Source organism: Vicugna pacos, chromosome 10 (assembly GCF_048564905.1).
Source record: "Vicugna pacos chromosome 10, VicPac4, whole genome shotgun sequence".
NCBI lineage: Eukaryota > Metazoa > Chordata > Mammalia > Artiodactyla > Camelidae > Vicugna > Vicugna pacos.
In genome coordinates, this window is record NC_132996.1 from 62,233,507 (window position 1) to 62,250,978 (window position 17,472).

The 17,472-nt window shown below is 38.7% G+C and overlaps 3 protein-coding genes across 3 annotated transcripts; all 3 read left to right on the forward strand.

Moving 5' to 3' along the window:
* The first annotated feature begins 269 nt into the window (after nucleotides 1-269).
* Nucleotides 270-1,208, forward strand: OR5D14 (olfactory receptor family 5 subfamily D member 14). The gene has a single exon (XM_006214129.2). The coding sequence runs from the start codon at nucleotides 270-272 to the stop codon at nucleotides 1,206-1,208; it is 939 nt and encodes a 312-aa protein (XP_006214191.2).
* A 7,477-nt stretch (nucleotides 1,209-8,685) lies between these two features.
* On the forward strand, nucleotides 8,686-9,621 carry LOC102542652 (olfactory receptor 5L2-like). Its single transcript, XM_015247768.2, has one exon. It carries the CDS (start codon nucleotides 8,686-8,688, stop codon nucleotides 9,619-9,621), a length of 936 nt encoding a protein of 311 aa, XP_015103254.2.
* Nucleotides 9,622-15,573: 5,952 nt separating this feature from the next.
* Nucleotides 15,574-16,530, forward strand: LOC102540272 (olfactory receptor 5D18). The gene has a single exon (XM_006214033.2). The coding sequence runs from the start codon at nucleotides 15,589-15,591 to the stop codon at nucleotides 16,528-16,530; it is 942 nt and encodes a 313-aa protein (XP_006214095.2). The 5' UTR covers nucleotides 15,574-15,588.
* The last annotated feature ends 942 nt before the right edge of the window (nucleotides 16,531-17,472 follow it).

Consider the following 17,472-nt stretch of genomic DNA (forward strand, 5'->3'; position numbering starts at 1 on the left):
ATGTATACACTACAAGTGTCTCATTTGGAAATGCGAATGGCGATGGAAATGCAAAGACATTTCAGAGACTCAGCTTGGTGGGGCACGTCCACACCTGTCCTCTGTATGAGGCATGTTCTCTGTGGAAGAAGTCAGGACCAATAACTCTTCTGATTTTCTTTTGTCCACCATAGAAGGTCATGCGGTGCCTGTCACTCATTCTCCAAAATCTTCTTTTTGTAAAGGGCAAGTCCCTTCTCCCAGCCCCTCTCTTCGAAGGCACTGTGGTGATGGCTGCAAGAAACCTGAGTGTGAAGACGACCTTTGCCCTCTTGGGTTTCACAGATTACCCAGAGCTTCAAGTTCCTCTCTTCCTTGTGTTTCTGATCATGTACGTGATCACGGTGGTAGGGAACCTCGGGATGATATTAATCATCAAAATTCACCCCAGATTTCACACCCCCATGTACTTTTTCCTTAGTCACCTTTCGTTGGTGGATTTTTGCTACTCCTCCATTGTGACTCCCAAGTTGCTTGAGAACTTGGTCGTGGCTGATAAGAGCATCTCCTACTCCAGCTGCATGCTGCAGTACTTCCTGTCCTGCTCGGCCGTGGTGACTGAGTCCTTCCTGCTGGCGGTGATGGCCTATGACCGCTTTGTGGCTGTCTGTAATCCTCTGCTCTACACAGTGGCCATGTCACCGAGGCTCTGTGCCCTGCTGGTGGCGGGGTCATATCTCTGGGGTATGTTTGGCCCCCTGGTACTCCTTTGCTATGCTCTCCAACTAAACTTTTCTGGACATAATGTAATCAACCACTTTTTCTGTGAATACACGGCTCTCATCGCTGTCTCGAGTTCAGATATCCACGTCCCCCACCTGCTGCTCTTTGGCTTCGCCACCTTCAATGAGGTGAGCACACTCCTGATCATCCTCACTTCCTACATCTTTATTTTTGTCACAGTGCTGAACGTCCATTCTGCCAGTGGGCGTCACAAAGCCTTCTCCACCTGTGCCTCCCACCTGACCGCCATCACCATCTTCCACGGGACCATCCTTTCCCTCTACTGCATCCCCAACTCGAAAAATTCTCGGCAGACTGTCAAGGTGGCCTCTGTCTTTTACACAGTGGTCAACCCCATGCTGAACCCTCTGATCTACAGCCTGAGGAATAAAGATGTGAAGGATGCCTTCTGGAAATTAGTAGACACAAAAGTCTCACTTCACTGAACCAATATCAAAAGATGTCTCCAATCTCAATGAACAATGGGCTCAGAGACTTCTAAAACGGTAACGAATATTTTCATAAGGTTTTTATAGATGACTGTGATGTTAATCTGTTGTGAATTGGTAAGCTCAAATCCCTTGAAAAAGAACAAGAAGTTCATTCTGGGATGAATTCCACGGGACTTTATCCACAAAGCATCTATTTCTTCAAATGCTCTAAAAACAAACACATGAAATACTACAAAGCACACCAGAAGTTTCAATGTGGGGAATGTATTTGTTGAGAGAATGATGGTAACTCAGCAGAGAGAAAGCCTTTCTGGTTTGTTGCTGCAGATGGCACTGTATAACTTGCCTTTAAAGCTACTCATGCTGTATGTCACTGAAGCATTGTGTCATTGCTGGGAAATACAGATGGCTATCAAAAATGAGGGGTGATTTTTTTCTGGCACCTTCATCCCTTGGGTTCTGTGAATTCTATAAATGGACAGTCTTCTACTTCAAACAATCAAATTATGTGGAGACGTACAAAAAACAAGGACATTTATACCAATTGTGTAGATGATGTGGAGATTAAAGAAACCAGTCTAGAAATGACTGAAATGAGACAAGAACTCATCCTGTTGACTCTAAGTCTAGTGCCTTTTCATGATGGTACCTCTAGGTCACAGAAACTTGTTTTGTCCTTCAGAAAGGACACTCACTGTGGTCATTTTAATATGCCTAGACATGTTTGGATATTATTACTCAAAAGGCTGCATTCCCAGTATTACCAGGTCTGGAAATCTCTACAGGCATTATCTAATCTAGTTCCTATAGTATTAGAACTAGTACAAATATAATACACATTTTATTTGCAAATATTGAGAAATTGTATTTCAGATTTTCTGTTCTAATATTTGTATGAATGACTAAACAAGAACAAATATCCAGTAACAAACATCCTAAAAATTAAAGCAAACTGTAGTAGGAAGACTAACCCTATATAATTTAAAATATATTTTAAAGACCTTATTATTAAAACAATGTCATATTTGGACAAATAGGTAACCATACTAGAAAATGATAAAATTTGATCTCACTTTATTTCCCACACCAAAAGAGAGTTCTAAATACCAGTTTAAAACTAACATTGCATGATTCTATAAAACTTCTTGGCAAAATAACAGAAAATGAGTAATATTTCAAATAAAAAGCTGAAAACAAAGTTACCACGTTTATCACATATAGAAGAGGAGAAAATGACAATCCTCTAGAAAAAGCTGACATAATTAACAGCTCTTATAAAAGAAAAACAAACAGCCCTTAAACATTTGAAGAATTGTTCACCCTGACTTATAATAATAGAAATACAAATGGAAACTGCCTTGAGCTCTCATTCCTCACCTACCAGAACAGCAAAATCCCTGCAAGTGAAGATGCGGAGAAACAGACATTTGGATACATTGGAGGCAGGAAGGTAACATGTTACCTGTAATTTGAATTACTAGCAACAATTCATGTGCCCTTATCCTTTTTAAAGCATTCATAGACCTGAAAGTATGCAGTCGTAAAAACAGAAAGGGGAAGCTTTCTCTTTATTGCTATGGAGAGAGTTCTAGAACATAATCTTCCATGAAGAAAGACAAGATATAGAAGAGATTTTATAATATAATAAACTGTGTGAAATAAGAGAAGGTAAAACAAAAACTCATAAAAGAAGAAAGAGATGAAAGAAAACTTCTAGAAATGAACTTTGTAGTATAGCATTGCTTTGGGGGAAAAGTAATATTTTACACAGTTTAAATGACCTAACTTTATATCAGAAAGTGTAACAAAGATATCCAAAAAATTAAAAACAGATAAAAAGAAATGAATCCATTCATAATGTTGGAAACATGGTCAAAAAGAGTGAAACACTTTCTATAAAGGACTTGAAACACAGCATTTTGAGTATACCACATATTGCAATGCTACTTTAGTATAAAGTAAATAATTATTGAAATTTTATTGAAACTAAAGTTAACAACATGGAGAAGAATTACAGCTCTAACAGGAGCAAATAAAAATGTTCAATTTTAATTCAAAATTCAATTTGAAACATTTTTCCTTTTAAATCAAATACCCACTAATGAAGGTAACTCAGTTGCAGTAAACACTGCTAGTCCCAAAACTTGAAATGGCTACCCACTAGCTTATGATGAACATAAAAATGAGTATTGACTGAAATTAATTTAAAGTCATCAAATATGTTTAAGTCAAATATGTCTAAATACTAAAAAAAAAAAACCATTGGTTACTATTAAATGTTGCTGAGGATATCATTATGTGGAATATTGGTAAATAAATGAGATAAATAGTTATTCTGTCTTTCCTCAGTGAATTGTATTTCAGGGTTACCCAACAGTTCAGGAGAAATTCAGAAGTAAAATCAGAAGGTATTAAAAACATTAAGTGAAAGTTGGTGGGAAATGCTAAAATGAAGTAATCCCGCTGACAGTGCCTGAATCCACAGATCAGACTGAGCATCACGGAAAGCCGGACACCAGGGAGCACACAGCCTACACCTGCTGCGGCTGGCGGTCATGAGGACCACGTAGGAAGACTCCTCGCCTCGCGGAAACTAAGGGAGTGAATCTGAACTATAAAGCTTCTTGATGTGAGCATCAGTTTAAAGAACTGATGTAGGAACAAGTCAAATGACCCCAAATAAAGCAAAAAGCCAAATGCAGACTATGAACCATTCTACAAATGATTCAATTTCTCCAAAAAATTACCTAAACACACATATATGTACACACACACAAACACACAAAAGGAACTATTATACAATATATGGACCATGTTATATAACACTGGAACTGTTACATACTAAAGGAAACCTAGTTACAACCACCAAATTTGTTTGAATCTTGATTCAGATTAACTGTAAAAATATATCTTGAAGACACTTGTGGAAGTTTAAAGAGATTTGGTCTGAGTTTATATTAAGACTACGGTATTATTTTTGTTAGGCGCAATTTTGGTACAGGTGTTTAATTAAATGTCTACTTTGCTGATGGTTATTCTTTTTACAAATCACTATTAATGACTTAGTTGTCTTAGAAGTGGGTTAAAACAGAAATATAATATCCTACAAATATGATAATGTTTGAAATGACTCCAGTTTATAGAAGTGGAAGCCAGGGGCTCACTGTTCCGGGAATGCCCTGACTCTTAAGGACAAGGAATGATCTACATATTCTCATAGTTCAAGCTTCACACAGGAATGTTTGGCCAAAAAATACATTTGGGACAGGAAAAAAGACAGTGTAACAAGCAGTTCTTACAGTGACGTGTTTAGAAGCTTATAGTGTTGGTTTAAGTACTTTTTATTTCTTTGAAAATCTTCAGAAGACTTAAAATTTTTAAATTACATTGACCATTTTTTTTGTTTTATCATCCAAATTATTTCCACAGAGCTGAAATTATTCAACAAAAATTTATTAATGGAAGTATACTGGGAAAGTACTTGTGTTGTCACTTATTGTGTTATTGATCTAAGGAAAACCAACCTACTGGCATAAATACATCTTTAAAGGACACCTGTAGATACACTCGGATAAGTTTTATTATGTTTTTCCTTGTCATAAATAATGTCACTATGAAAAATTCATTTTATACATGTTTTCCATAGGGGATTTAGAAAGCCTAGAACAATATCATAAACCGCAGAATTGTTGAGATGCATTTAAAAAGCTGACCGTCTAAAAACAAGTTGTATTTGCTCAAAAGTTCCCTTTGCTCACACTCAACATTTTTTCCCATATACTTGCTCCCTCACTTCATAAAGGTCCATGCTCAAAAAGCACCTCGCGGTAGACTGGTCTGAACTCCTTATTTAAAATGACGCCTTTAATTATATTTATTTCAGCATTTAGAAGCACTGGAAAATGACAAAATATACATTTGTGTTTTGCATTCCCCATTCAATATAAATTGTTGCCACAGGGACATTCTTTTTCCCACAGTACCCAAGCTAGTAACTAGCTCAGGGTAAGCCTATAATAAAAAAATAAATGAAAAAAAAAATGAATGAGTAATGACATATCCTCATTCTGTACTCAGTTTCTGTATTGCTTATCATAGAGCAATTAAGCTATATGCATATATATTCTTCTGCTTAGAGGAACCTCGATAAAAACAATGAAATTTAAGAGCTAAAAAAATTGAACATATTGTTAATTTCATTACACCTTTCCAAAACAGTATTATTCTGAACTGGTATTATTTTATGTGGTGTAAACACAGTGCATAAAAAACTTACAACTTCATATTGATAGTATTCAATTTATAGATAAAGACCACGACATCAATTTCAATACAATTTTTATATTTAAATCAACTATGAAAACCCCTGCCATGTCTTTAAGCCTAAGGTAAACAGATAAGCACAGCAGCTTTCCTGTGAGGGTGTCTCCCAGATGGTAGAAAGGGTCACTGTCAATGATGACCTTCATAGACGTTTCCTTAGTTTTTCTGTCATGAATTTCCCTCCTTCAGAGGGCTGCATTTTGTGACAGCAGGTTCAAGGTGTACTAAAAACAACAGCAATGAGAACAAAACAGATGCTAAACAAACATCACCTTCACTCTACTAACATCTGATTTCAAAACATCACTATGTCGACTAAAACATGTCTAATGCCATCATTTTTCCCTGAAAAAATATATGCCAGAAAGAAATAAGAGGTCCTACCACAGGTTTGAAAAGTCTTGATAAAAGCAACGTTTAGACTTCATGGAGAGCAAAATTTCACAGTGTTCTTTTTTTCAATTTTTTTATTGAAGTCTAGTTGACTGTCATATGGTATCACTTACATGTAGAATCTAAGAAGTGAGCCAAATGAACTTGTTTACGAAACATAAGCAGACTTACAGAGCAAACACACTCATGGGGGACAGTGTATTTATGCCTTAGGTTTTGGAGACTTGCTTTTGCTATTCTCATTGGGGTAATTCCCAGAGTAATTTGTGAATGAATAAGTGGAATCCTTGCTTTTGAAGAATGAAAGAAAAGGAATAGTGAGAGTGCTGGGCGGAAAAGCGACGCTGAAACACTCCTCAAAGTCAGGCAATTATCAGATGGATCAATTTTAGGGAAATAAGTACAGGTTATTGAGAATTTGGAAACTCAATACCTGTAACTAATTACATTCAAGGAATTTTTGAAATATTTGGTATTGATCCAGGAGCACAAACCACAGGCCGTCTTTTGAATGGTGCTGGTTTAGGGAGATGCTGCACACTCAGAAGAGAAGCAGACCTGGGAGGAGTCCCTCAGGCGTATTCGTGTACTTCACAAGGGCAGCGTGACCTCTGGTTCACAAAACCATGTTCGGATGCGGGTACAGTGCTCTGCAGTGCGTCATGAGCTCTGCGAGGAATCCTGTTGGATTATAACGTGTCCCAAGTTGGGACAGTTTTCCCCCCCGTTTGTATTTCAGATAAGTCATTAATTATTTGAGTCCCAAGGTGATGCTGCTGTCTTCATATCTTGATGTCCACAGAGATCAGTGACTAACTGTGGAAACCTAAGGAATGTGGGCCCCAGGGATGCACACACATAAACACATAAAGCTCATCACATTTCCCTTCGTAGTAGCTTCAGAAACAGACGAAGCAAGGTTTATCCCACAAGCTGGTTGGAAAGACTACACTCTGATTTTTCAGGAAGTGGAAGGTTAGTAGTATTGATGAGTTTTTAAGAATCTATATTTAGCATTCACTTAATTAGAGTGTTTTAAGAAAGGCCATGCTTTGGGCATTCCTATATAAAAGTATTTTCCCTTTTTGAGGAACAGTCTCAAGGGGAAATTGCCACAGTTTAATCTGCAGGGCCAGATACCTTGTAACAACTATTTGCATTGAGGGGAAGAGTGTAAACAAATCGGGAAGACAGCTTGACTTCTCTCTCCTTCACTTCTCCTCCTCTCTCTCACCTGGACTCCACCCGTGGAACCTGGTCACGACAGGATGGAGCTTCTCCTGACAGTCACGCTGACGCTGAGTGGTAGCGAGGGGTCCTCTGGACTGCTCACGGAGGGACACAGACATGGGACCCACCTCTGAAGCAGGAAGGGGAGGAACTGCATTGGCCCTGCCCCAAAGGGACTTTGCGACGTCTCTCCATAGCAGGTTTCTCATCATGGTTCCAGTGACATTTTGGGTTTTAGTCTAGATTCCTTTTACTCCAGGAAAAACCAACTAGTGCCTCTAAAGCATGTATAATTACCAGGGTTCCGGAGAGAGAGGAATCGGGCCTGTTCTTACGCTCTGTTGGCATTTTCTATTTGGGAGGGGCCTTGAATGTATCTGCCCTTTATTTAAAAAAAAAAAAAATCCCACCTTTCTTTGCAACACAACCATAACACTTACATTTTGTGAGAAATCAAGGAAGTGTCTACATCACTTTTTTAAGTAGTTGAAATAAAATATTTATGTTCCACTGGTGTTGTGAGGATTAAATACCCTATGTAACTCATGTACAGATATATAATATTTTATCTGGGCAATCTGGCTTTCTGTTTTTTCACTTGCCATTTTTCATAGTCATTTCCAGGTCGTTAAAAGTTCTTGGAAAGCTGCATAGTTTTCCATAATGTGTGTGTGTGTGTGTGTTTGTGTGATAACTTTGACCATTTCCCGGATGTTTTACATTTTATTTCTAAGTTTTATTGTCATAAATAAAGGTGCAATGCAGAGCACCAAGCATTTCTGTTAATTTTATCTTCACATCTTTGTTTAGTTCTTTCAACAGATTTAAAGTAGTGAATTTATTTGTCAGATAGGTTTTTCTAAGGGTTGAGAATCACAGTTACAGGAAGTTTGGATCTGACTGCCAAAGCCCTGAATAATGACTGAATTGTATAGCGTAGTTAACAAAATCACTATGCTGATTTTATAGAAGAAATGCTAATATAGATCATAAAACCTACTTTGTCCATCTGGACCATATTAATAAGAAATAAATACTTGTGGGTTAACAATCTTAAAGAAGCATACTTCTCACCATTTCAGTGGGAATAAGCAAGGTTATTATGTGGTAATTAAAAAAAATCATTTCTCAGGATCCCAATATATTTGACACTAAGTAAAAAATCTGCCCTAAAAAGAGATTTGAATTTCATAAAACAGTATGGCTAATTCAATGATGTCTTTCTGATGATTCAGTTTCCAAGCTGTAAACTGTGTACGACTAGTTTAGGGAATCATATGGGCTCTTACAGACGCAAATGCTTTGTGTGATTTATAAATTAAACTGTGAGCTCTATGCATTTGTGTGCTGCAGTATCTGAGCCTTTCCTAAGTTTCACAAAAACAGTATCCAATTTCTTTGCTGAAACAAATTAACTATCCCTCTTATTCTCATGTCTTCTTTAGGAGAGAGTCACAACTGGATTTAGGATGATATAATAGAGAATAACTATTAGTATTTTTTCCAGCCCTGATAAAGTGCAGACATGGGGGAGGAAAACTGCACCACTGTGACCAAGTTCATTCTCCTCGGGTTCTCTGATGCCCCTGACTTGAGAGTCTTCCTCTTCCTGGTGTTTCTCGTCATCTACGGAGTCACGGTTTGGGGCAACCTGGGCATGATTGCGCTGATTCACGTCAGCCCTCGGCTCCACACCCCCATGTACTTTTTCCTCAGCCACTTGTCCTTTGTGGACTTCTGTTACTCCACCGTCATTGTGCCAAAGATGCTAGACAGTATCTTCAAGGAAGACAAAACCATTTCCTTCCTGGGATGTGCTGTGCAATTCTACTTGTTTTGCACGTGTGGGGTAACCGAGGTCATCCTGCTGGCTGTGATGGCCTATGACCGCTTTGTGGCCGTCTGTGACCCTCTGCTGTACATGGTGACCATGTCCCGAAGCCTCTGTGTGGAGCTGGTGTCTTGCTGCTACCTCTGTGGGACTGTGTGTTCTCTGATTCACTTGGGTTCAGCTCTTAAGATCCCATCCTACAGATCAAATGTGATTAACCACTTCTTCTGTGATCTACCCCCGCTTTTATCTCTTGCCTGCTCTGATGTCACTGTGAATCAATTGCTGCTATACGTTGTGGCCACTTTCAATGAGATCATCACCATCGTGATCATCCTCACCTCCTACTTGTTTATTCTCTTCACCATCCTGAGGATGCCCTCTGCAGAGGGCAGGTCCAAAGCCTTTTCCACCTGTGCCTCCCACCTCGCAGCCATCATTGTCTTGCAGGGAACAATCCTTTTCACTTATTGCCGCCCCGGTTCTGGCAGCAGCAGGGATGCTGACAAAGTGGCCACGGTGTTCTACACTGTGGTGATTCCCATGCTGAACCCCCTGATCTATAGTCTGAGGAATAAGGACGTGAAGGAAGCCCTCAGAAAAGTGGTGAACGCCACAATACTTTCCTAGAGAACAGTTTTCTAGCAGAACTCAGAGCCCCAAAGTGGAGGCTGGTGGAAGGGTGAACTGATGGGCTGCACTGTTGGAGTAAAGGGAACAATCAAGGAGTGTGTAGTTATGAGTCAGTCCTTTGATTCACTTATCTTGTGTCTTATCAATTTACAAGTTCATGATTAAGCATATTTCAGAATCTGCAGCCTATTTCTTTTCTTTTATTCAATTTAAAATGTTTTAAATGGGACTAGTCAGTGAATGTTAAAGCACGTCCATTTAATTTGCTGTAAAACCTTCATGAGCTTAATGATGAACTCACAAGTATCAACATAAATATACATGTATAAATATTGACATTTACAGAGACTGAAATTTGTTCAGAAAGCAGAGAGGGGTAAGTCTAGTGGAGAAAGCCTTGGAGGATATCTTTAGAAAGTGGGTAATGTCCCTATGTGTCAATGAGTCACTCAGATTTACCATCTGTAGAATCACTAGCTCCTTATAGCTTTCACTGATTCATTTGACTTTAGTTTACACTTATTTAATGTATTTATTTTTGTAATGTTTGGTATATTCCCATGGTCCATCCCCAGCCCCCGCCACATGGGAAACACCTAATACATGCTCCCTGACATATTTTATGCGTATTAAAACAAATACCTAAATATAAGTTAATTTACTTTGTGAAGAGTTATTTTTGTGACAATATAGGTGACAAATATGAGAGGATGAGTCTATAGGTTTAAAGACCAAATTGGAGGTTATAGAACGGTATGAGTATAAAACAATAAACATATGATCTGAAGAAATGTCAGAGGTAATAGAAAAAACAAAAATCAATAATTTTGCATAAATGTGGTATTTTAAGTCGCTGAAGAGATGACCAGTGTATGATAAATTGGAAGTAAAGATGAGATTATGCTGTGAACTTACACAATATAATTATTTATCAGGTATCCAGGATGTTTGCAACAACTTTAGACACTAAAATACTGATTCTAGCCAGATGTAGCTTCCTCTGGGGACACCGAGAAACCAAATTCCTCTTTGCTGTCCTATCGTTGATATATATAAGGAGATGCTCTGTCCTAAATACCCTTTGGTGGGACTGTTGTTCACAGGATGTATGGTTTTCTGCCATTTGTCCCGTGACCCCCCTTCTCTGCTCATATCTAGCTACCTGCCTACTCTAACAACTAGAATTAACAATACTGTATTGTATACTTGAAACTTGCTAAGAGTGTCAGACGCAAGTGCTCTCATAAAAAAAAAGAAAATGGTAACATGTAAAGTGATGAATATGTTAATTAGCTTGATTGTGGTGATTTTTTTCACAATGTGTATGTAGATCATACCATCAAATTTTACATCTTGAATACATACAGGGTTTGTTGGTCAATTGTATCTCAATAAATTTAAAAAAAGAATAAAGCAATATACTATACTGCTGAGTAATAAAGGTAACTTCTGTTACGACTTGTTTGGAGAATGATCATGGGGCATGGAGAGAAGACATTTCAAGTTTTGATTAACTTTTGTATAAAATGTTTCTAAAGCTTCTGCTTGTTTTTATTCAAGTTTCCCAAGAAAACTGAGTTACATCAGAAAACAATAATTAATTTTAATTGCTTGTTTTGAGGCCTCTGAAGAATAAGGAAAGCAATTTTCTCTAGGGTGCTAATGGTGTTAGAGAAGGCACATAGGTAGACGTGAGCAGAGAAAGGGGGACGTAGACCAAATGGCAGGAATTGGGGGAAAAAAGAGGAGAACAGGACCAAATGCAGGAAACCATGCATCACACAAACAGCAAGGGTCCCTGGGGTGACAAAGAGAAACAGGAACCCGGGGAGTGGTAAGAAACCACACACTTTGGGGTGACAAGTGTCCTGGAGGTGGACAAAGGAAGATGGAATAAAGCAGGAATCTCTGGCATCTGATGTAACCTTTTCTTCATTATGGTCTCATTACAATAAAACTAGCCTTGCAGATTAGAAGCACCCACCACGCACCAATGCCATGACACTTCCCATCCAGACTAAATAAGCACAAACATCTCTCCTCTCCTCAGGAAGCTGCAGCTGGGATGGAAATCAGGGAACTCAAACCCTTCCCTCCCCAAAGGGTATTTGGCCCATTGATTTGTATGCCCTATGTAACCAACTTGCCAAAGAAACTCAGGGCAGCTGCTCACCTGAGCCTGCCTGCCCTCCCCTCGAGAGTGCACTATCCCTTAATGAATCTTCACTTCTTTCTTGACCTCTGTGTCTCATCTTTGAAATCTTTCTATGATGAGACAAGAACCCAATCACTGGCACCCATGGCAGAAGGCGTGAAAGTACATATAAGAGTCTTAGCCTCTCCCCCAAACCAGCAAGCTCTCCAGAGGCTTGGAGGGGGCTGCCTTTTCCACTACTAAGTTCATTTGCAGTTCTGAGAAAATATGTACACTCTTTACCACATACAGTATCTAATAGATACCTTAGGTTCAGTCATTTCTTCATGAAAAAAAATCAGTTGGGGGGAAATTTTGAGCCACTGCAAACATTAAGTATCTGGACCACAAAGTACATACTTTCCAGAGAGCTTTGAAAAGAGGGCCTGACTTAGCTGAGTGCTGGCAGGGATGTGGAAAAATTGGATCCTTCGGAGACTGCTGGTAGGGATGCAAAACGGTACAGCTGCTGTGGAAAACAGGAGGGAGGTTTTTCACAATAAGATAATTAAATAAATATATGATCCGGTAATCCTGCCTCTGGATATTTATCCAAAAGAATTGAAATCATGGTTTCAAAGAATATTAGCATTCCTGTGTTCATTGCAGAAGTAAGCACAATAGCCAAGATGTGGAAGCATTTTAATGTTTATGGACAAATAAGTAGATAAAGAATATGTGGTAGATACATACAATGGAATACAATTCAGCCTTAAAAAAGATGGAAATTCTTCACACGTGGATGGACATTGAAGACATTGTGCTTAGTGAAGTGAGCCAGTCAAAGAAAATCAATACTGTGTGACTCCACTCATATAATGTACCTAATGTACCTAATGTAATCAAATTCTTAGCATCAGGGTGGAATGATAGATGTCAGAGGCTAGTGGAGGGGAAAATGGGAAGGTACAAATCAATTGACATAAAGTTTCAGTTGAGCTTGAATAAGTTCTAGAAGTTACTGTATAAAAACCTCATCTGTAGTCGACAATACTGTGTTGTACACTTAAAGTCTCTTAAGAGGGCAGGTCTCATGTTCAGTGTTCTTACCACAATAAAATAAAATGTTTAAAAAAATAAATATTGGTGTGTTATGATCATCCCTAAAATCTAAATTTTATTTGGATTCCGTACTTTTTTTTTTCTTTTCCACTAACACCCTCTTTCTTTTCTGGGATCCAATCCAGGGGACCGCATTGCTTTTAGCTGTCATATCTCCCCAACCTCTTCTGTGACAGTTTTTCACTCTTTTCCTGTTTTTCTTCTCTTTGGCAGTTCTGAGGAGCACTGGCGAGTGTCCGGCTGAGGGCTTCCAAATGTGGGTTTGCCTAATGAGTGTTCTCACACTAACCTGGGATTACGGGTTTGGGGGAAGAATACCAGAGAGGTGTTTTTCTCATCACAGTATATCATGGGGTAAATGATATTCACATTAGATGACTGGTAATGGTCATCTTTATCTTTTGCTTCAGGTAGCATTGGACAGGGGTCCCCGAACTTGAACGAAGCTCCAGGTTTTCTAGTACACATTTATTACATCATAAGCAGTGATTAATTTTAATTGTTTATCTCATGCCTTCAAGAGAATGAGGCAACAGAGAGCCTCTAGGGTTTAAGTCCCAAAGGTTGTGGCTCTAGATATAAGAATACATGCATCACTTCCAACCATGAGATGTCCTACCTTTGCCATCGGCAGGTATGCTTTAAGATTCTAAAGGAAGATTGATATAAATTTCAATGTAGGGTATCTAGAAAAAATAAACGTGTGAGGGGTATCCTACCACGTAGACCCAGACAATTCTTGATAAATATTTAGTCATTGCAAAAGTTATGTATCTCAGATTCCAGGGAAGAGGAAGCACACTGGTTCCTGAATAACAGCCCCATAAACAAGTGCCTGGAATGGGGGTTAGAAGCGCTCTGGGAATTTGGGGAATGTGCACTGTCTTGCTTCTACAAATTTTAGAAGGAACAGTCAAGGGGAAATAGATAAGCATTTAAATTAAAAAAAAAATAAACAGAGATCAAATAAACATCCTAGTTTAAAAAAAAAAAGGACCATCTGTAATTAAGGCTATAAAGCAGCCCTGGGAGCAAAAATTACTACAAAATGGAGAAAAAATACAGGGAAGATTTTAGCTGCCATATTTCCTGAACTGAAAGACACTTAGAAGCAATTTAAAAATAACATTTGGGTCACAAGGATTATTACATGAAATATAACATTGGTTTAAAATGGACCCTGAAGTGCCTTAGGTAAGTTAACTAGTTAGAATGTCTGGCTTTGTGATAGACGGTCTTTCGAGGTTGTCTTTAATACTCAGATTTGTGAGTGCAGGAAGAGACAGGGGACTCGAGTGTCTCAGGTTTGCTCATGATCTGACATCTTCATTGATGAGCCATCTGAAATCTATTTCTTGGGTTGTGGGACCAGAGAGAACCTTACAAGAAGTGACAGAGAAAGAGGTTCTCAGTCTGGTTGGATCTGAGAGGGGTTGGTGACCAGTTAGAGAAAAACGATTCTTTTGTATTACTGTTTTATCATGAAATGTCTTCATAGTATAGTGCTGCCTGAAGGATTTAATCTTTTTTCTTCACAGGTAATCAAGGGACAGAATACATTTCCCGTTATGTCTTAAAGGGAGGAGAGAGGGAGGGAGGGAGAGAGGGAGAGAGCGAGAGAGAGCGAGAGAGAGAAGGAGAGAAAGGGAGGCTGAGGAAAGGGAAGTTTTTAAGTCAGAATCTTTGCCACAGTCATTCTTCCTGGGAGAGAAGATTTTGCTAAATCTTTTTCTCAGTTCATCCTGTTTGATGCTGCTTTACCATAGAGCTCTGTGATATTTATATGTTCATTGGGCAATTTCCTTTAGATTTATAGTTTCTGGTTTGTCATTTAAGAGTATGATCATTAATAAAGCAAATATCTTAGTATCTAGACCTTGAACACGGGTCAGTCTATTGCAGAGCAATGGATAATTGCTGGGAGTCGTGGAATCAGGGTTCTAGCCATGCATGTAGAGACTGGTCCCAATTTGCATGGTACAGGGAAAGTCAAGGTTCTCCAGCTTCTGTTTTGTCATTTCTAGAATAAGGAAGTAGACTAGCTTATCTTTATTATTTGTCTCAATTTTACTATTCCTCATGCAATGAGGGGGAATTGACCAGCAGGACTCCCCGAGTTGGGACACACACAACAGATTTACTGAGACAGAAACACAAACAAATATTAAGGTACGATTTGCAATGAATAATAAAGGCATAAATGTAAAGTGTCAAGGGTGTCATTCGTCCTGTCACATTGTGAACATATGCAAAAATTAATTTGTTTAGGAATTTCTCATTTTCCTACTAATTGTAGGACTGACATAATCAGTTATTGTACTATGCTGGGTTATACTTTTAATGAGCTTACAGTGTTCAAGGACAATTGAAAGTATTATGGAAGGATTTCATTTAAAATAACCCCAATCCCTTGATCTCATATTTTCATGTGTAAATATTAAGATTACAATTGAGAACTACTGAAAATTAATTCAAAATTGTATTGTTTTACTTAAAAAAATTTTTAGAATTTAGAATGATTATCATATTTTAAAAAGATATTAGGCATTTAGCACATCTTGCATAAAAAATACACACAGAAATCCCGAAAGAGATATTTTATTTCACCTTTCAGTCTTGGTAAGAAGTCATTAACAGAGTGTCTCATATCATCACTTTCCTTAATATTTTTGTTTCAGGACTGATTGAGATTCTGACAAACAGAAAGCATGATACGGGCAGAGAGAAATAAAAGTGGGGCCACATTCACTCTCTTGGGCTTCTCAGATTACCCAGAACTGCAGGTCCCCCTCTTCTTGGTATTTCTGGCCATCTACAGTGTCACTGTGGTCGGGAACATTGGGATGATAGTAATAATCAAAATGAACCCTAAACTGCACACTCCTATGTATTTTTTCCTCAGCCACCTGTCATTTGTGGATTTCTGCTTTTCCTCCATAGTTGCTCCCAAGACCATGGTGAACCTAGTGGTCAAAGACAGAACCATTTCATTTGTAGGCTGTATGACACAGTTCTTTTTCTTTTGCACGTTTGTGGTGACTGAATCTTTTCTGTTAGCTGTGATGGCCTACGACCGCTTCATGGCCATTTGCAACCCTCTGCTCTACACGGTCGCCATGTCCCAGAAGCTCTGCGCCACGCTGGTGATTGTATCTTATGCCTGGGGAGTGGCCTGCTCCTTGATACTCACCTGTTCTGTTACCAAATTATCGTTTTGGGGTTTCAACACGCTCAATCACTTCTTCTGTGAGTTCTCCTCACTGCTCTCCCTCTCTTGCTCTGACACATATCTCAACCAGTTGCTGCTTTTCATTTTTGCCACCTTCAGTGAAGTCAGCACACTATTCTTCATTCTCACGTCTTACGTTTTCATTGTTGTCACCATCCTCAAGATGCGTTCGGCCAGTGGTCGCCGCAAAGCCTTCTCCACCTGTGCCTCCCACCTGACGGCCATCACCATCTTCCACGGCACCATCCTCTTCCTCTACTGTGTGCCCAACTCCAAAACCTCCAGGCACACAGTCAAAGTGGCGTCAGTGTTTTACACCGTGGTCATCCCCATGTTGAATCCCCTGATCTACAGCCTGAGAAATAAGGATGTCAAGGATACAGTCAGCAAGATCATGGACTCTAAAGTCTTTTCTTACTGAATACGTTATCTAGTAGACCTTGTCCTTGGTATGTAAATAAAGCGTGTCTGTAAATGTTGATTTTTTTAAAGATAGCTTTAAAATTAATAAGAGTTAGTGTTGTGAAATGGAAAGAACATGGATTTTGGCTCAAGGAGACTAAACTTGACTCTGTCTTTTATTTACTGGAGAAAAACCTCATCAATCTCTCAAATCTTTAATTTTTCATCTACAAAATTGAGACTTCTAAGCTAATCTGATTTTAAAGATTAAAACACAACATAGATGTCATGTGAAATACATTTATAATCTTGAGAAATATTAATTTCATTCTTCTTTTTTACCTGAAGTAGACTAGGTTGTCCATAAACACATGCATTTCTCTTATAAAAGTACAAATAGTAGTTAAGAGAAGACATAGTCTCCATCCTTCAAGGAATGAAAAATTTATGTTGACAGTAGGACCAAGGTAGTGTTGTATTAGGTAGAAAATGGTAAGTATCCCAGAGGGCTTGAGAGAAAGAAAAGTTCAAATCCACTTAGGGACTTAGGAGAGATGCCTTCATCACATAGGTATTGTGTATACCTGTCCCTGGATGAAGGAGTGGACAGAGTTTTAGGAGACACATTTCAATAAGGGAGGAATTTTATTCAGGAGACTAAAACATAACAACAAGGAGGTCAAAATGTAGTACTGATTCCGTCCAACAATTTTTTTTTCATTGTGTAAGTACTGCCTAGAGTGTATGTATATGTGTATATGTGTATGTGTGTATGTTTGAGTGTTTGTGTGTGTGGTATTGTGTGTACAGGTTACTTGACATCAATGGAGAGTTGATAGACATGATCTATATTCCGAATGTGTTTTCAAAGGAGCTCCAGTGTCACAGTGCGACAAGCTATGACAGGTTCCGTCAGTGGCTTCAAAATGGTAGCATGGATCTCAGAAAATCCCACCTGCAA